General features: G+C 48.0%; 1 protein-coding gene across 1 annotated transcript in view; it reads left to right on the top strand.

The window, feature by feature from the left end:
• Positions 1-19,131, top strand: part of CCNJL (cyclin J like) — a 62,230-nt gene extending 43,099 nt beyond the window's left edge. The window contains exons 4-6 of the mRNA XM_068981285.1: positions 15,300-15,602; positions 17,111-17,270; positions 18,717-19,131. Coding sequence (XP_068837386.1) covers positions 15,300-15,602; positions 17,111-17,270; positions 18,717-19,131 — 878 coding nt within the window. The remainder of the gene's footprint in view (positions 1-15,299; positions 15,603-17,110; positions 17,271-18,716) is intronic.

The following is a 19,131-nucleotide window of genomic DNA, read 5'->3' as shown; positions in this document are numbered from 1 at the left end:
TGCAGAGTCTTAGCCACTGGACCACCAGGGAAGTCCCCGAAGTACTGTCTTACAGCGGGAGGGTTTTCTTGCTCTGTCCCTGGCTTTCTCTCTCTCCCACCTGAAATCTGGTCCTCAGGTGAAGCTGGCACTGCGCCTGTGGCTGACTGCATGGTTGGCTCTGAAGCGAGCAGATGTTTATAAAGCAGTGCACATTCCAGGGTTTGTTGAGCTCTGGGCCCTTCTGAGCATGCTGAGCCCTTGTGCCATCCTCTCGAGCATTTTGTCTCCTCCTGTCACTCCTGTTGCTCATGCCCTGAGGTTGAGGCTCGCCCCCAGCCGCGCAGCCGGTGATTGACCGGGCCCCCAGAGAGCCTGGGTGGCCCTGCGCGCAGTGCTGGCTCTGGCTTCTCCATCAGATTGCTCAGACTGTCGCCCCTGGTTCCTTGGAAAGACACTTGTCTGCTGCATATGAGCATGGCCTGTTTGGGAATGAATAGGAAGCAACCTTCTGGCCTCAATAACTAAAAAAAAAAAATTTTCTTTTTATTGAAAAGCTGGTTGGGTGGAGAGGAATCTGTCCTTTTTTTAAAATTTTCTTTTTATTGAAGTATAGTTGATTTACAATGTTGTGTTAATTCCTGCATTACAGCAGTGATTCCCTTATACCTACATATATATATACACACACATTGTTTTCTTAATGTATCCTTTTCCATTATGGCTGATCATAGAATGTTGAATATAGTTCCCTGTGCTATACGGTAGGATGTTATTTGTCTATTTCATATATAAACGCTTACATCTGCTCGCCTCACCCTCCCAGTGTATCCCTCCCCTATCACCCTCCCCCTTGGCAGTCACGTCTGTTCTCTGTGTCCCTGATGCTGTTTTTCTCATAGATCGGCTCATTTGTGTCATACTTTGGATTCCACATATAAGTGATACCGCAGGATATTTGTTTTTCCCTTTCTGACTGACTTAGTAGCTAATTTCCAGGTCCATCCAGGTTGCTGCAAATGGCATTGTTTCAATCTTTTTTGTGCCTGAGTAGTATTCCGTAGTATACATGCTCCACATCTTGCTCATCTGTTGATGAGCGTTTGGATTGTTTCCATGTCTTAGCTGTGAGTAACGTGATGTGACTATAATATCTTGTTGAATTATGATTTTGCCTGGATATATGCCCAGGAATGGGATTGCTGGATCGTATGATGATTCTGTTTTTAATTTTCTGAGGAATCTCCTCACTGTTTTCCGCTGTGGCTGCACCAATTTACGTTCCCACCAACAGTGTAGGAGGTTTCCTTTTTTCCCCACATCCTCTAGGGGAGGCTATTCTTTATTGCAGAAAGTTTGCTTTGGAAGGAAAAAGTAAGTCTCTTTGATCATACACATCTTTAGTGGAAAGGCTCTGGGATTAAATTGCTAAATGGCATAAAGAGGAGGATTGACAGAGGTGAGTATTTGTGGACAACAGGGTGGTTAGATGGGGAGGTTGCAGCTGGCCTGACACCCATGTTCATGATTCCTGCGCCCAGATAAATATACTCTCGGAGACTTTCTGGGATTGCAAGGATCTTTGTGACTGTATCTGAGATTTCTTGCTTGTGGAATAGAAAACTCTAGACTTTGGAACCATTTATGTATACATTTTAAAAAGAACTGCTTAAGTATTAAATTTGTGCTGGCTGGTGTGCTAAGTGAAGGGCATCTACAATGTTACAAAGACAGATATGTTCCCATCCTATTGGAATAAGGAGCTAGCCAGACTGCGTTTTGCTCTTGCTCTTCACAACTGGGTGATTGGGCAACTCACTTAACCTTTCTGAGCTTCTAATTCCATGTGGAAAACACTCCCAACCTCTGGGGTTGTTCCCAGAATGAACTGAGTTTGCTTGTCAGTTCCTGAGGCTGTGCCTCCCTGGGGGCTGCCTGCATTGTTTGATGCCTGCTGTGCAGTGCTGGAGCCTGGGAGACAGAGGGGAGCCCAGAGTGAACCACATGCCCTCTGGGGCTCACATCCTGGTGTGTGGATTCTCTGCCTCTTGCCAACTAGTTAGACTAGGAAAGTCCCTCCCCTGTGAGGAGGACCCATCCGGGAAAGGCCTTGGACCCCACACTGCCCTTGACTTCCTGGGCTCTGGGAACCTTGAAATCACCAGCAGAAGGGTGGAATTCAAGGTCACAGTCTAGGGCAAGGAGGCTGGAGCCACTCTGGCATTCTCTCTGGGGGTCTGGTACAGCCTGGCCGGTGGGATCAGTGGGGCTGAGGGAGCCTTTGGTTGGACTTACTTTCACCCCTTTTTCAGAGCCTGTAAGAAAATGCTTGTAGTATTGACTGCCAACGCTAGTTCATCTCTGCTTAACTAACAGGACTTTAGAAGAACATCCCAGGTCCAAGGTGCAAAGAATAAATACCATGTTCAGCAAATAATAGCAGCAGCTGCTACCATTTATGGAGCGATTGCTTTACCCCGGGTCCTTTGCCAATCATATTGCCTTCTGTCTCCTTGAGCCTTCCCAACCATCCTTTGGGGTGTAGGTTTCCGTGTGATTGCCCAGAATCGTGCAAATCATAACAGCAGTGAGGATGGAGAACTAACACCTGAGCCTGAACTTGAAATCCTTGGTGGGGGTGGGGGTGACGGTTCGAGAGGAGGCATTCTTGACTGTTTCCATTAAGGACCCCCCTCCCCCAGAATCTGGGTTTCCCCTGGTAGCAGGATGCTCAGCCCTCATTAAATATCTTGCTCCAAAACAAAAAGCAAACAAAAAAATCCTGTTCTTCCTGAAGGCCACCTGTCTCCCCTCCCTTAAAAGAAGAATCTAAGGAAGAATTTGCATCAGAAAGGTCTTTCTGCCTGGCCCAGCCTGGGAACTAAAGGGCCCAAGTACTTCCTCTCCCAGCCATTGGGGAAAAGCCCTTTCCAGCAGGACTTTCTCTTTCCTCTTGGGTCTTCACCTCCTCTACCACCCAGCACCTTCTATAGTCATGTCAGAAGATGTTAGGTTCACTGGAGGACCAGGCAGTCACCAGAGTGGCTCTTTACCCTCTGACCTGCTTACCACCCTTCCCTTTATCATCGGCTGCACACAGAGTAGGGCCGAGGGCTGCTGGAAGAAGGAGTAGCCATGGGGTCTCAATCCCTGATCGAGAACATTTTGTTTCTCCGTCTCAGATGAAAAGCGGGGGCGGTGAGTGTGGGGGGAGACTTTAAAATAGGAGAGTGGCCTTTCTTGAGAAAGAGCAGCTTTGCCTGTTTTAAAAGGCATTGCACTTCTTTAGCAAAGAAGAATTGTTTTCATAGCTGTTGCATTAAAACCTGGTCTCTGTAGCCAGGAGGCCTTGGCCTCATGTCTGAGCCCAGCTTTAACTCCTGAATGAGCAGCAGGTAATCCTAAATGAATCTCTTAAGTGTGTGTCTTGCCAGGGATGTAGGATTCTTGCAGAAATTAACTGGAATCTGTCTAGTAGAGAGTGGGCAGCACTGAGCTCGGGCATGAGAAACAGTCAACTTTTTATTAAAAGGCCAGTTTTTTTAAGAAAAACTCCCATTCTGTGCTTATTTACCTTTTTGTTTAAGGATATTTCTTTTCTTTTTCTTTTTTTCCTCTTTTGCCTGTGTGGCATGCAGGATCTTAGTTTTCCAACCAGATATTGAACCTGAACCCCCTGAAATAGAAACACAGAGTCTTAATCACTGACCCACCAGGGAAGTTGCAAGACTTCTTCTAAAGACAGTGTAAATGTGGATGATCATTAAAGGTTCATAATGCGTTCATCGGGTTTCATTATAACATTTTCTCTGTGGGTTGTTTTTTTTTTTAATATTCAAAATTTTCTGAAATTAAGAGTTTGAGGGGGTTTTTTAAGCAATTAAAAATATTGCTTCTCTTGGTCCTACTTCAGAAAAGTCAGTATTCTATTTGATATGCTCTATTTCTGCTTTATTAACTATGCCAGAGCCTTTGACTGTGTGGATCACAATAAACTGTGGAAAATTCTGAAAGAGATGGGAATACCAGACCACCTGACTGGCTTCTTGAGAAACCGATATGCAGGTCAGGAAGCAACAGTTAGAACTGGACATGGAACAACAGACTGGTTCCAAATAGGAAAAGGAGTACATCAAGGCTGTATATTGTCACCCTGCTTATTTAACTTCTATGCAGAGTACATCATGAGAAACGCTGGGCTGGAAGACGCACAAGCTGGAATCAAGATTGCCGGGAGAAATATCAATAACCTCAGATATGCAGATGATACCACCCTTATGGCAGAAAGTGAAGAGGAACTAAAAAGCTTCTTGATGAAAGTGAAAGAGGAGAGTGAAAAAGTTGGCTTACAGCTCAACATTCAGAAAACGAAGATCATGGCATCTGGTCCCATCACTTCATGGGAAATAGATGGGGAAACAGTGGAAACAGTGTCACACTTTATTTTTGGGGGGCTCCAAAATCACTGCAGATGGTGACTGCAGCCATGAAATTAAAAGACGCTTACTCTTTGGAAGAAAAGTTATGACCAACCTAGATAGCATATTCAAAAGCAGAGACATTACTTTGCCAACAAAGGTCTATCTAGTCAAGGCTATAGTTTTTCCAGTGGTCATGTATGGATGTGAGAATTGGACTGTGAAGAAGGCTGAACGCCGAAGAATTGCTGCTTTTGAACTGTGGTGTTGGAGAAGACTCTTGAGAGTCCTGCGGACTGCAAGGAGATCCAACCAGTCCATTGTAAAGGAGGTCATCCCTGGGTGTTCTTAGGAAGGAATGATGCTAAAGCTGAAACTCCAGTACTTTGGCCACCTCATGAGAAGAGTTGACTCATTGGAAAAGACTCTGATGCTGGGAGGGATTGGGGGCAGGAGGAAAAGGGGACAACAGAGGATGAGATGGCTGGATGGCATCACCGACTCGATGGATGTGAGTTTGAGTGAACTCCAGGGGTTGGTGATAGACAGGGAGGCCTGGTGTGCTGCAATTCATGGGGTCGCGAAGAGTCGGACATGACTGAGCGACTGAACTGAACTGAACTGAAGGCTTGATTGTCAGGACAGTAGGTAGAGTAAGAAAGAGCTAATCTTTAGTCAGTTCCAAGAGACAGAAAGTAGAAAGGCAGTTATCAGGGGCTGGGAGAGGGGAACAGAGAGTTGTTAAGTGGATACAGAGTTTCTGTTTTTGCAAAATGAAGAGTTCTGGAGATTGGTTACACAATAGTGTGAATGTACTTAATGCCATTGATCAGTACAATTAAAAGGGTTAAAGTGGTACATTTTATGTTATATGCATTTTACTACAATTTTTAAAAATACCATTTTTTAAAAAAGAAAAAGCTATTGTGTGGATATCCTTTCCAAGGCTTGCTGGCTTTCAGTGTCTGGCCACCGTGGTGGAGACTGTTTAGGCCACTTGGTGGACACATGTCATCAGTCTACTAACTGTGACCTTCCAAGAGTGGCTCAGGCTCTCTTTGAACCAGCCCCTCGGAGTGTGGGAGCAGTCAGCCAGCTGATGCGCAGAACATCCTCAAAGGTGGTGTTTGCATGTTTCGCCATCACCACTAGCATTGGGCTCATGTGCGTGCCACTGGCCTCCCAGATTCAGGGTGAGTGCTTTGATAGGCTTAGGATTTCTTTTTATAATTTTGTTTATTTATTTTTGGTTGTGCGGGGTCTTCCTTGTCTCGAGGGCGCGTCTGTAGTTTTGGCGGGGGGGCTACTCCAGCTGCGGTGCATGGGCTCCGCATCGTGGTGCATGGGCTCTGCATTGTGGTGCATGGGCTCCGCATCGTGGTGCATGGGCTCTGCATCGTGGTGCATGGGCTCTGCATCGTGGTGCCTTCTCTTGTGGTGGAGCAGTGGCTCTAGGGTGCGTGGACTTAGTTGCTGGCGGCTCTCCGGCTCTAGAGCACAGGCTCAGTAGTTGTGGCTCATGGGCTTAGTTGCTCTTTGGCATGTGGGATCTTGCCAGACCAGGGATTGAACCCATGTCTTCTGCATTGGCAGGTGGATTCTTTACCCCTGAGCCACCAGGGAAGCTTAGGATTTTTTTTTTTTTTTAACCTTAGTATGTTGATAGTACTCCTACTGTTCGAAATTGGAACAGTGTGAAAAGAAAAATGTAGGTGAAATGGTAGATGAAATGTAGATGAAATACAGATTAAATTCTTTTTTTTCAACCCCAGTATAACAATTTATTTAGGAAAGGATCATCCATGGATGCTAAACCATTGAGTTAAAGGTTGTTGGGAAACAGGGTATTCACTTCATCTTGAGGTGTCACCTCACAGATGACTTATTAATTTCACAGGAGAGTGGTACCTTTAAAATAGAGAGATCTGGTTTCAGCTCCTTAACCAAGTGATCAAACGTAGCATCGCTATTGCTGGGACAAACTGACCTTGTATAATTCCTGAGGAGACCCAGTAGGAACAAAGCATCGCTTCTGTAGTCTTGTTGACCAAACTGTTTGATAATGAGGGAACAATCAGGGAAGTCCAGGATATGGGTCACTGTACCAGACAACTGGCCCAGATTCATCCAGAGTCGGTGTCATGAAAAACAAAGAGTGGGGCCAAAGCGATGTAATAGACACCATGTGTAGCCTTGTTGGATCTGGATCCAAAAAACAAAGGTTATAAAGGCATTTTCAGGACCCTTGGGGAAAGCCAGATATGGATTGAATGTTAGAAACTGTCACTGCATTACTGTTGATGTTCTTGGAATTGTGACTGGCATTATAATATAGGAAAATGACCTCAGGGATGGATGCTGAAGTAACGAGGGGTGGCATGTCATGTCTGCAACTTAATTAAAATAGTCCAGCAAAACCAATATTTATATACTACACACATACACACACACAGAATTTTGTGGCTCTGTGTCAGCAATTGGTGACTCTGGGGAGGGGTCATCTGGGTTCATTGTTCTGTTCTTTCATCTCTCCTGTGGATTTGAAAATTTTCCTAATAAAAGAACATCAAACAAGTTGGAGGCAAATTGTGGCTCTTGCCTGACTTGGAAAGACTTAGACTTCTGTCCCCCACTCCTCCAGGGGACCTGCCTGAAGACTCCTGGCATTTGTTGTCTGTGCCCTTTGTCAGTCAGGAGCAAGCAGCTGGGTGGCGGTGCTTGGTGCTGGCAGGCTGGGAACAAAGGGCTGCCTGGCCCCCAGACCTGGGAAGAAGGATGCCCTGCATATGCAGTGTCAGAAACTCATAAAATCTTTGCTGGCTGTGAAATGTGTTGTTCTAATAGCATGGGCTGTGAGGTCGCTCCTAGGTATGGACTTGAGTGCTTGCAGGCCCTTTTCCTCTAAGTCCCTGGGGCTCTGAACAGAACCTACCTGGGGGCATCCAGCATGTGTCCAGCACAAAGCCCAGTGCCCAGCCCAGCATGGGGCTCCATCCATCTCTCTGTGCTGGGTACGTCTTAGAGGACTTTGCATACTGCACAGCCATGCTTTCTCCACATGGGGCATATTTCTAGAGAGGAAATGAACAGCTTGTGGATTTCAGTGCTTTTAGGTCCAGAGTCAACTTGAGGATTCAGACCCAGCTCTGCCCTGCTCTAGCCTGCAGTGCGGTGAGTCCCCAGGGAGCTTCCCCTGTGTGGGGAGCAGAGGCAGCCGGAGAATCAGATTCCTCAGTAATTGCTGGCCTTTCCATTTCAGGGTGATTCTTTGGGTCCTGGTAGCTGTGGGAAAGGCACACCTCTGAAAAGTTTGAAAGCAACAAGGGCAGGGAGGAACTAATCTGATTGAGTACATCTGCCTGTTGGGATATGGACCCTCAGAGGCCAGTGTCACTCTGAGAAGGCCAGGGGAGGGTGGGCAAAGTAAACTGGGCCTTGGGACTTCCCTGGTGGTTCAGTGCTTAAGACTCTGTACTTCCAGTGCCGGGGACGCAGGTTCGACCCTTGGTAGGAGAAATAAGATCCCACATGCTGCAGGGTGAGGCCAAAAAAAAAAAAAAGTTAATTGGGGCTCAGTCAACTCCAGGGTGAAATTGCTGGAAAGGCCCTGGGAGGTTCGTTCTGCACCCTCCTCCACCCCTTCACTCTCTACCCCTCCTCCACTCTGCACTGTGGCATCGATTATTCACTCATGTGTTCATTCTAGGAGCGGTTTTTGAGTGCCTACTATATTCCAGTGCTGAAGATATAGAAATGAATAAGATGCCCTTCCTTGCCTTAGGTAGCCCAGCATCAGAGACAATTAAAGTCAGTGTGGCAAAGGCTCTGATAGGGGCAGGATAAGGTGCTTTAGGAACCCAGTCTACTGACTGAGGAGTTTGACAAGGCTTCACAGAGTACGACATTGAACTAATCTAAAGGGACGGGTTGGATGAGAGATTCTTCTACTTCCACAGAACTGCAGGAAGTACAGTGTGCCAGAGCAGGGGTTCTCAAACTTGAGTGTGCCGAAGAGCCACCTGGAGGGCTTGCTAGGATGCAGATTGCTAGGCCTCACCTTGAGTCTCATACAGTAGGTCTTAGTGGGGCTGAAGGATTCACCTCTCTAACAGGTTCCTAGGTGATGTTGAGGCTTGTGGTTCTCAAATGGATATGCTGCTTCCCAGCTTCATTAAATAACCTCAGCCTCATCTATAGAAGGAAAAGGCAATGGCAACCCACTCCAGTACTCTCATCTGGAAAATCGCATGGACGGAGGAGCCTGGTAGGCTGCAGTCCATGGGATCACACAGAGTCGGACACGACTGAAGTGACTTAGCAGCAGCAGCAGCCTGTTGGGATAGATGGCTGACTGCCAGCAGAGCCATGGAAGGGTCTCAGTGCCACTACGGCATGATTGATATTTCTGCCAGAGCTGTGACCTTCACCTTCACCTTCTGTTCTGGGAAGAAAAGAGCTCTAGCTATTGAGTGCCTGTGAACAGCATTGACTCAAGTGAGCCCAAGGTTCAGGGAAACCTTAATAAGTTGGCAAAAAAAGTTTTTTTCTCAAGTTGCCAAAAGAATATGTGAATCATTGGAGAAAAAAATTAGGGAGTACAGATAATCAGAGAGCATCAGAGAACAATTCATACGGCTTGCAATTCAACTAGGGCTTACTGGTGGCTCAGACAGTAAAGAATGTGCCTACAGTGCAGGAGACACAGGAGATGTGGGTTCGATCCCTGGGTGGGATGGGGAAGATCTCCTGGAGGAGGGCATGGCAACCCACTTAAATATTCTTGCCTGGAGAATCCCATGGACAGAGGAGCCTGGCGGGCTACATCCCTTAGGGTCACAAAGAGTTGGATATGACTGAAGCAACAAGCACAGTTCAACTATCCAGAGAGAACCATTCATTCTCTCAACAAATAGGCATGGGACATCTACTGTGTGCCAGGGACTGTGCTGGGACCTTGGGCACAGCTGAGAACGTGTGGGATGTGGTTCCTATTCTTCTGGGGCTCACACTTGTTGATGGTTTGGTTGCTGGGTCGTGTCTGACTCTTTTGCGACCCCACTGATTATAGCCTTCCAGGCTTCTCTGTCCATGGTATTCTCCAGGCAAGAATACTGATGTGGATTGCCATTTCCTTCTCCAGGGGATCTTCCCAACCCAGGGATCGAACCCACATCACCTGCATGGACAGGTAGATTCTTTACCACTGAGCCACCAGGGAAGCTCTCATACTTGTTAGTGACCTATTAATGGCCAGCTGCTGGCCACTGACAGTAGATTTGAAATTTAAAAATCTTGAGTGTGAGAAGTGCCTTGATGACACCCAGTGGCCTCTGATCAAAGCTCTGGAGGACATGAGATAAGGTGGGTGAGGGCATGAGCACACCCCGCTGGAGGAGGGGTCACGTTTCAGGTGTGGTTGGATCCAGTGTTTGGGGAGGGCATGGGGCCCTGAGGCTGCGGAACGTGGCAAGGCCTGATCAGCAGGCAGCACCCCCTCCCCGGATTTCATCATACAAAGGCCTCTTCCTCCTGGGGAGGGGCAGCACTGTCCTCGCCTTTTCCTGTCCGAGTTGCCCTGGTACAAGGGAAGGTGTGTGCTCTGGAGGCAGGGCTGTGCCTGGCAGGCTGGGAAGGAGATGAGTCTGGGCTGCACTGGTCCCTCCTCCGAGGCAAAGACCAGAACTGCATGTCATCGTCTCTGCCCATCCGGTGGGCTGGCTGTTGCCTGGCTCCCTGAGAAGATGCAGGCCTCCCAGAGTCGGTGTTTTCGTTTCTCAGTGACGTCGTCTGAGGCATTGGTGAGGGGTGTGTTGTCTCTGCTGCAGGGCTGCCTGCCTGAAGTGATTACTTCCTTATCTCTCTGCGAGCGAGAGTGTCGGCTGAGAACTGGGTCACGGGGCGCTGGCAGTTGTGCACAGGTGTGTGGACTCTTTGTTGGCTCTTCCCGCTGTCGGAACAGATGTGTGCTCCAAGCTCAACTAGGTCGCCCATTGCCTTTGCCGACACCTGCTCCAGCAGCTGTTCTGCACACAGCGAGGCTGGACTTGGAGGCCAGCGTGATGGGACTGAGGTCAGGCCTTGGGTACACCGTCTGAGGTGGGTGTCAGGCAGCACGTGGGGACTGTGGTCAGGGAAGGCTTCCGAAGGGGAGTGGCTTTGAGGTGGAGGACAGGGTGAGCTTGGTGGAATGGCAGGACGATGGGAAAAGGGGCTTCGGGCAGAGGGGCTGCGCTAACCAAGGCTCGTCGGCAAGGAGGGCACAGTGCCTTCAGGAAACTTCAGTGGCCAAGGCCACAGTCCGGTGTGAGTGGTTTCCCTGAGCGTTGGTGTGAAGGCTAGGAGTCCCCAGCAGTTTCTCCTGTAGAGCTGCCTCCAGCTCAGGCTGCCTGTGGGGCTTCTACCATGGATGACTGCCCAGCGGCATTACTATGGAAATCCTCCATTCCCTTGACCCTGAGCAGGATAACCCAAGGTTTGTGTTTTATTTTTGTTTGTATCTAGCTCCATTTGGATGTATTTCATGCAGTTTATTTCCAGGATCTTCCAGTATGTAATCATGACCTCAGTGAGGCAGCAGTGAGCAGTGTGTGAGGTAGGATCTTAATTTCCTACCCAGGAATTGAACCCAGGTAGCCTGGATGAAAACCAGGAATCCCAGCCACCAGACCAACCAGGGTTACAGGCTGGAAGCTATTTTCCTGTGGATCTTTGCCCCCAGTGAAAAATGCATTTATCATAGAGATAAGAACTGTAAATGCAGGTACAGAGTTTATCATTAGAGACCGTGTAACAGGTGGGAGAGCACACAGAGAAGCAGTTTGTTAAGACAGAAGCAAGGCAGAGATGCACGCCCAGAGAGAAAGGTTGTGGATGTCCCCCTTAGTGAGGAGGAATGCAGTAAAGAGGTGGGCAAATCATTTGTATAGGTCAGTTCTTACAGGTCTTTGTTTACCTTTAGCCAATTATCTGGTTTCTTTTTCCACATCTGACCTACCCTGGGACCCTCTCTTGGATGTGCGCACACCCCTCAACCAAGATAGATTTTGAAGTGAAGTCTTCTGGGAGGATCAGGACTCATTATGGTCCAGCATTATTCCCTGACTTTTGGCTCACAAGGAGCCTTTCTGTGCATGTGTAGTGTCTATCCAAAAAAGTGGGGAGCAGAAATTCCTTAATCCTTTACTCAAGCAGGATTTTGTCCCTCATTGTCCTTGCCGTGACTATTACCTTAAGGTGTTTACAAGAGGCAAAGTCTGGCTGTTTCCCCTGTTTCTGTTGTTACTTCCATTTTGGAGGGCAAATAGGAGGCTGATTGTAAATGCCTTAACTGGAGCCCACCTATCTCTTATGTCAGGAAATGCAAGCAGGAGACTGGTTAGAAGTGTCCAGTCTGAAGCCCACTTCTTCCTGCCCCAAGAAATGCAAATAGGAAGCCAGTTGTAAATGTCTAACCTAGAGCCTGTTTATCTCTGGACTCGGCTATTACTTCTTTTAAAAAAAATTTGTTTAAATTATTTAATTTAATTTATGACTGTGCTGGGTCTTCATTGCTGTGTGAGAACTTTCTCTAGTTGTGATGCGAGGGCTTTTCACTGTGGTGGCTTCTCTTGTTGCAAAGCATGGGCTCTAGGGTGGCTAGGCTTCAGTATTGTGGTGTATGGGCTTAGTTGCCTCTGAGCATCTTAGTTCCTAGACCAGGAATCAAACCCATGTCCTCCGCACTGGCAGGCAGATTCTTAACTACTGGACCACCAGGGAAGTCCCTTTCCGAGCTTTGTGACAGGTCAGTCTGTGGGATTTCACATCTTTTTGTCACTGTGCACCGGTATGAGTATATTCCAGTTATCTGTTCGTGCAAACAACCCCAAAACGTAGTGATTTAAAACACCAGCAATGTGCACTGCACGGTGGTTCTGTGTTGGTTTCACTTTGGCTCATTCATAGAGTTGCTGGAGAATCCACTGGCCTGGAACGTCCCGAGTGGCCTCATTCTCATGTATGAGAATCAGTGCTGGATGTTGCCTGGGCACATCTGTTCTCATCCTTGTGGCTTCTTTGACTCCAGGAGGCTAAATGTGCTTCCTTACATGGAGGTCTGGGAATGACACTCCATGTAGGGCTAAGTTGAATCTGTAAGGTCTCTCTCGACATTCCTGGTCGTCGAGTGGTTAAGAATCCACTTTGCAATGCAGGAGACGCGGGTTCGATCTCTGGTTGGGGAACTAAGATCCCACATACTTTGGAGTAACTAAGATTGCAAGCCACAACTAGAGAGTCCGTGTGCTGCAATGAAAGGTCCGCCATGGTACAGTGAAGATCTCGTGTGCCACAACTAAGACTCAACACAGCCAAAATAAAATAATAATTTTTTAAAAAGTTGTAAGGCTTCTTAAAGCATTGTCTGGGAAGTTACATGACACCATGTTTTCCAGTTTCATTGAGATGCATTTGGCATAATGTATTGATTTAAGTTGTACAACATAATGGTTTGATGTATGCATATATTGTGAAATCACAATTAGTTAACATTCATAATCTCACATAGAATTTTTTTCTTTTAAGATGAGAACTTTTAAGGTCTACTGTCTTAGCAACTTTCAAATATACAATATGGTTAACTAGTCACTACACCCTATGTTACATCCCCAGGACTAATTTATCTTATAACTAGAAGTTTGTACCTTCTGATCCCATTCCCCACCACGCTTCTGGCAAACACCAATCTGTTATCTGTATCTGGGTTCAATTTTTTAAAGATTCTGCATGTAACAAATACTGTAACGCAGTGCCGGGAGCTCAGCCCTTAGCATAGTAGCCATTGCTGTGCAGCATTACTCTGCACGTTACCAGGCAGTGGGTCCTGCTCAGTCGTTGGTAGGTGCTTCAGTGGGCCCTGCCCACTGGCAACCAACTATCAAAGAGGAACTGTTAGTGGTCCTTTTCTGCCATTGGACAGCGGGGCAGTGGGCCCCGCCCACAAGCAACAACAGTTAGTGAGGGGATTCAGACAACTGGAAAGTGGTGGTCCTGAGGTGCAGAGTGAGCTAAGAGGAGGATCGCGGCCTTCTCCCCTAGGCCCCCCCAACTCACCCAGCCCTGGGCCAGCGGGTGAACTGGGGGCCCAGAGAACAGACTGGGGACTGTGTCCTGCAGGGCACCAGAGCCCTTGCCAAGGCCACTCACTAGCCTTGGCCCAGGCATTAAGGCAGCTGTGAACCTCTCCTCAGTCCCTGTCTGTGACCTAACAGCAGTGGCCATCTGCCTGGCTCACAGTTTTCAGGACCTGCCCCCGCCGTATGGGCAGCTTGAGGAGCGTGAGGGCCAGTTGGGTCCTGAGTGCCTGGCTCCCTTGGCAATGACAGCTGGGCAGGATATTGGGACATGGCCCTGAGGAAGCTGCCAGCTGAGCTCTGCCTCCTCTCAGGCAGAACCTGGGCCTTGGAGGGTGAAGGTCCCAGAACCTGGGACCTGGCCCTTTCGTGTCAGAACAGGGAATAACATTCATTTGGTGGAGCTTTATAGGAACATCATTACCTGACCTCAAGAACAAAGGCTCTGACACAAGTCATATCCGACTCTTTGCAACCCCATGGACTGCAGCACGCCAGGCTTCCCTGTCCTTCACCATCTCCCAGAGCTTGCTCAGACTCATGTCCATTGAGTTGATGATGCCATCCAACCATCCTCGGTTCCCCCCTCTTCTCCTCCTGCCTTCAGTCTTTCTTGGCATCAGGGTCTTTTCCAGTGAGTCGACTCTTCACGTCAGGTGGCCAAATATTGGAGTTTCAGCTTCAGCACCAGTCCTTCCAGTGAATACTGAGGGTTGATTTCTCTTAGGATTGACTGGTTTGATCTCTTTGCAGTCCAAGGGACTCTCAAGTGTCTTCTCCAGCACGACAGTTTGAAAGCATTAATTCTTAGGCACTCAGCCTTCTTTATGATCCAGTTCTCAGATTCGTACACGACTGCTGGGAAAACCATAGCTTTGACTATACAGACCTCTGTGGGCAAAGTGATGTCTCTCCTTTTCAATATGCTGTACAGGTTGGTCGTAGCTTTCCTTCCAGGGAGGAAGTGTCTTTTAAATTCATGGATGCAGTCACCATCCATAGTAATTTTGGAGCCCAAGGAAATAAAGTCTGTCACTGTTTCCACTTTTCCCCCTTCTATTTGCCATGAAATGATGGGACCCACTGTATATAAATAACTGTTTTCTTTATTCATTATCTGTCAGTGGACACTTAGGCTTTCTTGGCTATTGTGAATCATGCCGGAGTGAACATGGCGTTTAGATACCTCTTCAAGATAAAATGCCCCTTTGGCTTTCATCCCTTTTCTACCTTCTCCTACTTATAGATCTTCCCCAGGCTCACCTCCCAAGAAAACTGTTTTAAGGAAATCCAAACTCAGAAACCTTTGACAGCGTTAAAGCTCAGTATTGAAGATACTGGGGAGCCACTGAAGGGCTCTTCCACATCTGCAACGACAGGCCAGATTTACAAGGTCCCCGTGACTGTGGCCCCCTGACCAGTCCTGATGTTGAATTAGTACAGACCAGACAGGAGGGCCCAGGCCCTTGCTGCTATTGCTAACTGCTGTTGAACATCTTCTGTGATCCACGCGCTGGTCTGTACATTTGGTGTGTGTTATCTCATTGAATCTAACAAAAGCTTTAGGAGGTATAAGTTCCATTTTACATAGAGAACTGAGGCACAGAGAGGATGAGACATGTTTCCATGATCACACAGCTGGAAGTGATGGTGTGGGGATTCGAGCTCAAGTGTGATAGATCTGTAATCTGTGCCTTTGGGCTTGCTCTTCTCCTTGCCAGCACCATCTGGGTACTATAAAGAGGGCCTTTACAGCAAGTGCTGTCTTACGTAATCTCTGCTTCTCCCTTAGGTAAGTTCGAGGATCGGGAAGACCACGTCCCCAAGCTGGAGCAGATAAACAGCACCAGGATCCTGAGCAGCCAAAACTTCTCCCTCACCAGGAAGGAGCTGCTGAGTACAGAGCTGCTGCTGCTGGAGGCCTTTGGCTGGAACCTCTGCCTGCCTACGCCTGCCCACTTCCTCGACTACTACCTCTTAGCCTCCGTCAGCCAGAAGGACCACCACTGCCACAGCTGGCCCACCACCTGCCCCCGCAAGACCAAAGAGTGCCTCAAGGAGTATGCCCACTACTTCCTAGAGGTCACCCTGCAAGGTGGGGCCAATGTCAAGGCCTGTCCATGCTTCCCCACCCACATGGGAGCCAGAGTCAGGGGCCAGTGCATCCACATCACCAGATCACCCCCACTTTGCAGGGATAGGCAGAGAAAGATTTGCAGGGGTAAGCAGAAACGGAGTGAGTTAGCAATAATATGTAAAGGAGGAGTAGCTTGTGTGCAGGCAGCCTGTAGTCTGTTTACTGATCACCTGCCTGGTAGTTTTTAACTCACTTGGAACACTGCAAATGATCTGAGTAGCCCAGAGTCACAGGTAGGTCATTCTGAAAGAGTATCGTACAGGTAGGATGGGGAAGAGGGTTTTGTTTCCATCTGCTTTAGCAATACACTTTTACCATTTGGAGACTTTTGCTTAAAGTGTCTTAAGATCTGGGTATTAAGATCTAGGTATTAGGTACAACACTAGGTCAGAAATACTGTTGATTTAACCACCTGATAACCCACTCCAAGCCAAAATGGTTATGAGTAACAATATCAACAATTGTGATATTAAGCAGTAAGTAAACACTTAGTGTACACCAGGCAGTGCTCTGCATGTCTTGTTTCATTTGAACCTCACAGCAACTTCACATGAAGATCACTTATGCTACTCTCATTTTACAAATCAGTTTCCTTAATTGATACTCAAGATGTGAAGTAACTTATCCTAAGGTTATTGCTAGGATTTGAAGCTGGGGAGTCTGACTCTTGACTGTGCTTATAACCATACCACCCTGCCTAATTCATACTTTAAGAGGCAAATGTTGAAATCATTGAAAGTCATGAACAGTTTAAGACAGGAAAGTAATGTGCAGATAAGCAACTATTCTTCATGAGAATTGTGGGAATTTGAGCAGTTTGCCTTTGCACATATTAGTACCAGCTTTGCCGGGTTGCCAAATATCTTAGTAGGACATTAAGATTTCTCATATTATTTCAGTGTTTACTTATAGCAAAACATCACACTGTACATCATAAATATACAGTATTTGTCAGTTGTTTGTCAATAAATCTGGGGTGGGGTGAGGGGAAGATTACTGAGTAAATTTATGAATATCAAATTCTTAACATTCATTTGTTTGTTCGTTCTTCAGCAGATTTTCAGTGAGTTCCTGCTGTGGGCCAGGCTTCGTTACTAAATAGCCTTTAGTCAGCACCCCAAACAGAAGTCTTTGAAATGGTGTGTGTTCACCACTGTCTTTCAAAGGAAGGACAGATGTTTAGTGTTTCTCCTTGTAGCATCAGCAAGTCCCTTGCAGCCCCTGGAAGCCAGGGATGTATTTTGACAATCGCTGCTCTAGGCTGACATCAGAAATCGCAGACCGAGAGCTGAGGTGCTTTAAGAATGAAAATTCATGCTATTTTAATTTTTCATGTGGACCCTCTGCACTGCGTGTATGGTGAACAACCTTGGACCTAATCGTTTGTCTCCCAGTTCCCAGGGAGCACAAGGCAGAGCTCCAAGGCCAGGCTTCTGATGGTGACTCTCTCTGTGATTCTCTTCCAGATCATATTTTCTATAAATTCCAGCCTTCCGTGGTGGCTGCAGCCTGCGTTGGGGCCTCTAGGATTTGCCTTCAGCTTTCTCCCTATTGGACCAGAGACTTGCAGAGGATCTCAAACTACTCCCTGGAACATCTCAGCACGTGCATCGAAATCCTGCTGGTGTAAGCTCCTCTCCTGATCCTTTTGTGTTTCTGAAATAGCCAAGTTCCACTTGCTCATAAGGCCCACCTCAGGTGATTTTCTGCAGTTAAACGCTTATGGTGTCCTGGTGGCTCACAGAAAGTGAACCACCATGACTCCTGATAGAATTCAGATTTGGGGAGTTGGTCCTTCCTATTTTGGGTAGCTTTGGGTTTGCAGTTGTCAGGTCAAGAGTGCAGGAGAAGAGGGGCTCACTGCACATTTTTCTGAGTGTCTGGCCTCTTTGACCCAATATATCAGTCAGTCTTCTGGGTGATCACATGGAGAGACCCTCATTATGAGCTGCTTTTCTCAGACGTGGTCACAAAGTGAACTCTTAGCCTGCTCAGCCCAGAGTGGCTTCACTTAAGAGACCATAGCCTAGGAATCTTGTGGAGGAAATGTTCAGTGTTTCAGAGAGGATGCTGAAAGACACAGCACCCTGAAACTGATCTTGGAGGCCAAAGAGTAGTGACTGCAGGGAGGAGGACAGAGAGGACCGAAAGCTCTCAGCTGGCTGTACTTGGTCTCTCTTGCATCCAACGGCTGGCAGCATCTCCTGTGTGCTGGTCCCGCTCACTTCAGAGCCACGCCTCTGAAGAGCCATCTCTCACCCTCCTGGTACAGCTGCCTTTGTCTCAATCCTCTGAAATCAGTCATGCTCCCTAGCCCTGATTTTAAAATCTCTGCCTTTTGAAAGCTGGAGAATATGGTCTGACCTGAATGAGGACAAGTGTCCCAGATACTTAGCCACCAGCCATGCCTCTTCTCCAAGGCTCTGGGGTAGCCCCCTGCTCAGACCTGCTACAGCTTCACTTGTTTTTTTCTTACCAAAGCCTCTAATTGTTTTCCCAAAACAAATTTATTATGAGAAGCTTTTCTCTTTTTTTGAGATGGAAAAAAACCTGTTCTATCCTGCTTTTCAGATGGAGACAGTTAGGCCCCTGGGGACAACCTGTTTGAAATCTGCTAAGTCTCATAACTCCATCTCAGCCGGGAATGGAGCTGACCAAAAGTGTCTTGAAGGCAGAAGGGGTGCTCGCCTAAGCACCAGCAGGCAGTTCCTGTGCCCTGTGTGAGGATGCAGTGATGAGCAAAAGCAGACGGGCCCTCCCTCTCGAAGCTTAAACTCCACACTAGGGGCCACGTAGTGCCCTGAAAGTTATCGTCTGCAGTGTTGACCGCCAAGTAGGGGCAGTGCAGAGGGTCTGCATGAACAGCTAGGTTAGTCTTGCGGGTTGCCGGGCTTTTGTGGGAAGCAGATCCAAACTGAGATCTGGGGCCTGGGTTTAGTCGGAGATCAGCTGAGGCAGTGAGCACAAGCCAGGGGAGGCCAGCAGCACATGGGTCGCATCCCACTCAGCAAGGCAGGTGACTGGCGCTGCGGCCTCTGGCCTCCCACGTCTCACCCAGTCCTTTCCTTTCAGAGCTTATGACAACGTCCTCAAGGATGCCGTTGCTGTCAAGAGCCAGGCCTTGGCAATGGTGCCCGGCTCACCCACCCAGGTGCTGTTCCAGCCACCCGCCTACCCGGGCCTCAGCCAGCCGTCAGCGACGGCGCTGGCCCAATTCCAGGCCCCCGTGCAGGACCTGTGCTTGGCCTATCGGGACTCGCTGCAAGCCCACCGCTCGGGGACCCTGCTCTCAGGGGGCACCAGCTCATCCCTCCACGCCCTGTACCCCACCCTCCAGCCCCTGGACGTGTGTCCTGTGCCGCTGCCCGCGTCCTTCAGCATGCAGATGGCGATCGCAGCCGAGCCCAGGCACTGCCTCGCCGCCACCTATGGGAGCAGTTACTTCAGTGGGGGTCATGCATTCCCCGCAGGCTGTTTTGATAGATAG

The sequence above is a fragment of the Capricornis sumatraensis genome, chromosome 9 (genome assembly GCF_032405125.1).
Source record: "Capricornis sumatraensis isolate serow.1 chromosome 9, serow.2, whole genome shotgun sequence".
Classification (NCBI taxonomy): Eukaryota; Metazoa; Chordata; class Mammalia; order Artiodactyla; family Bovidae; genus Capricornis; species Capricornis sumatraensis.
This window is presented reverse-complemented; position numbering and strand designations above follow the sequence as displayed.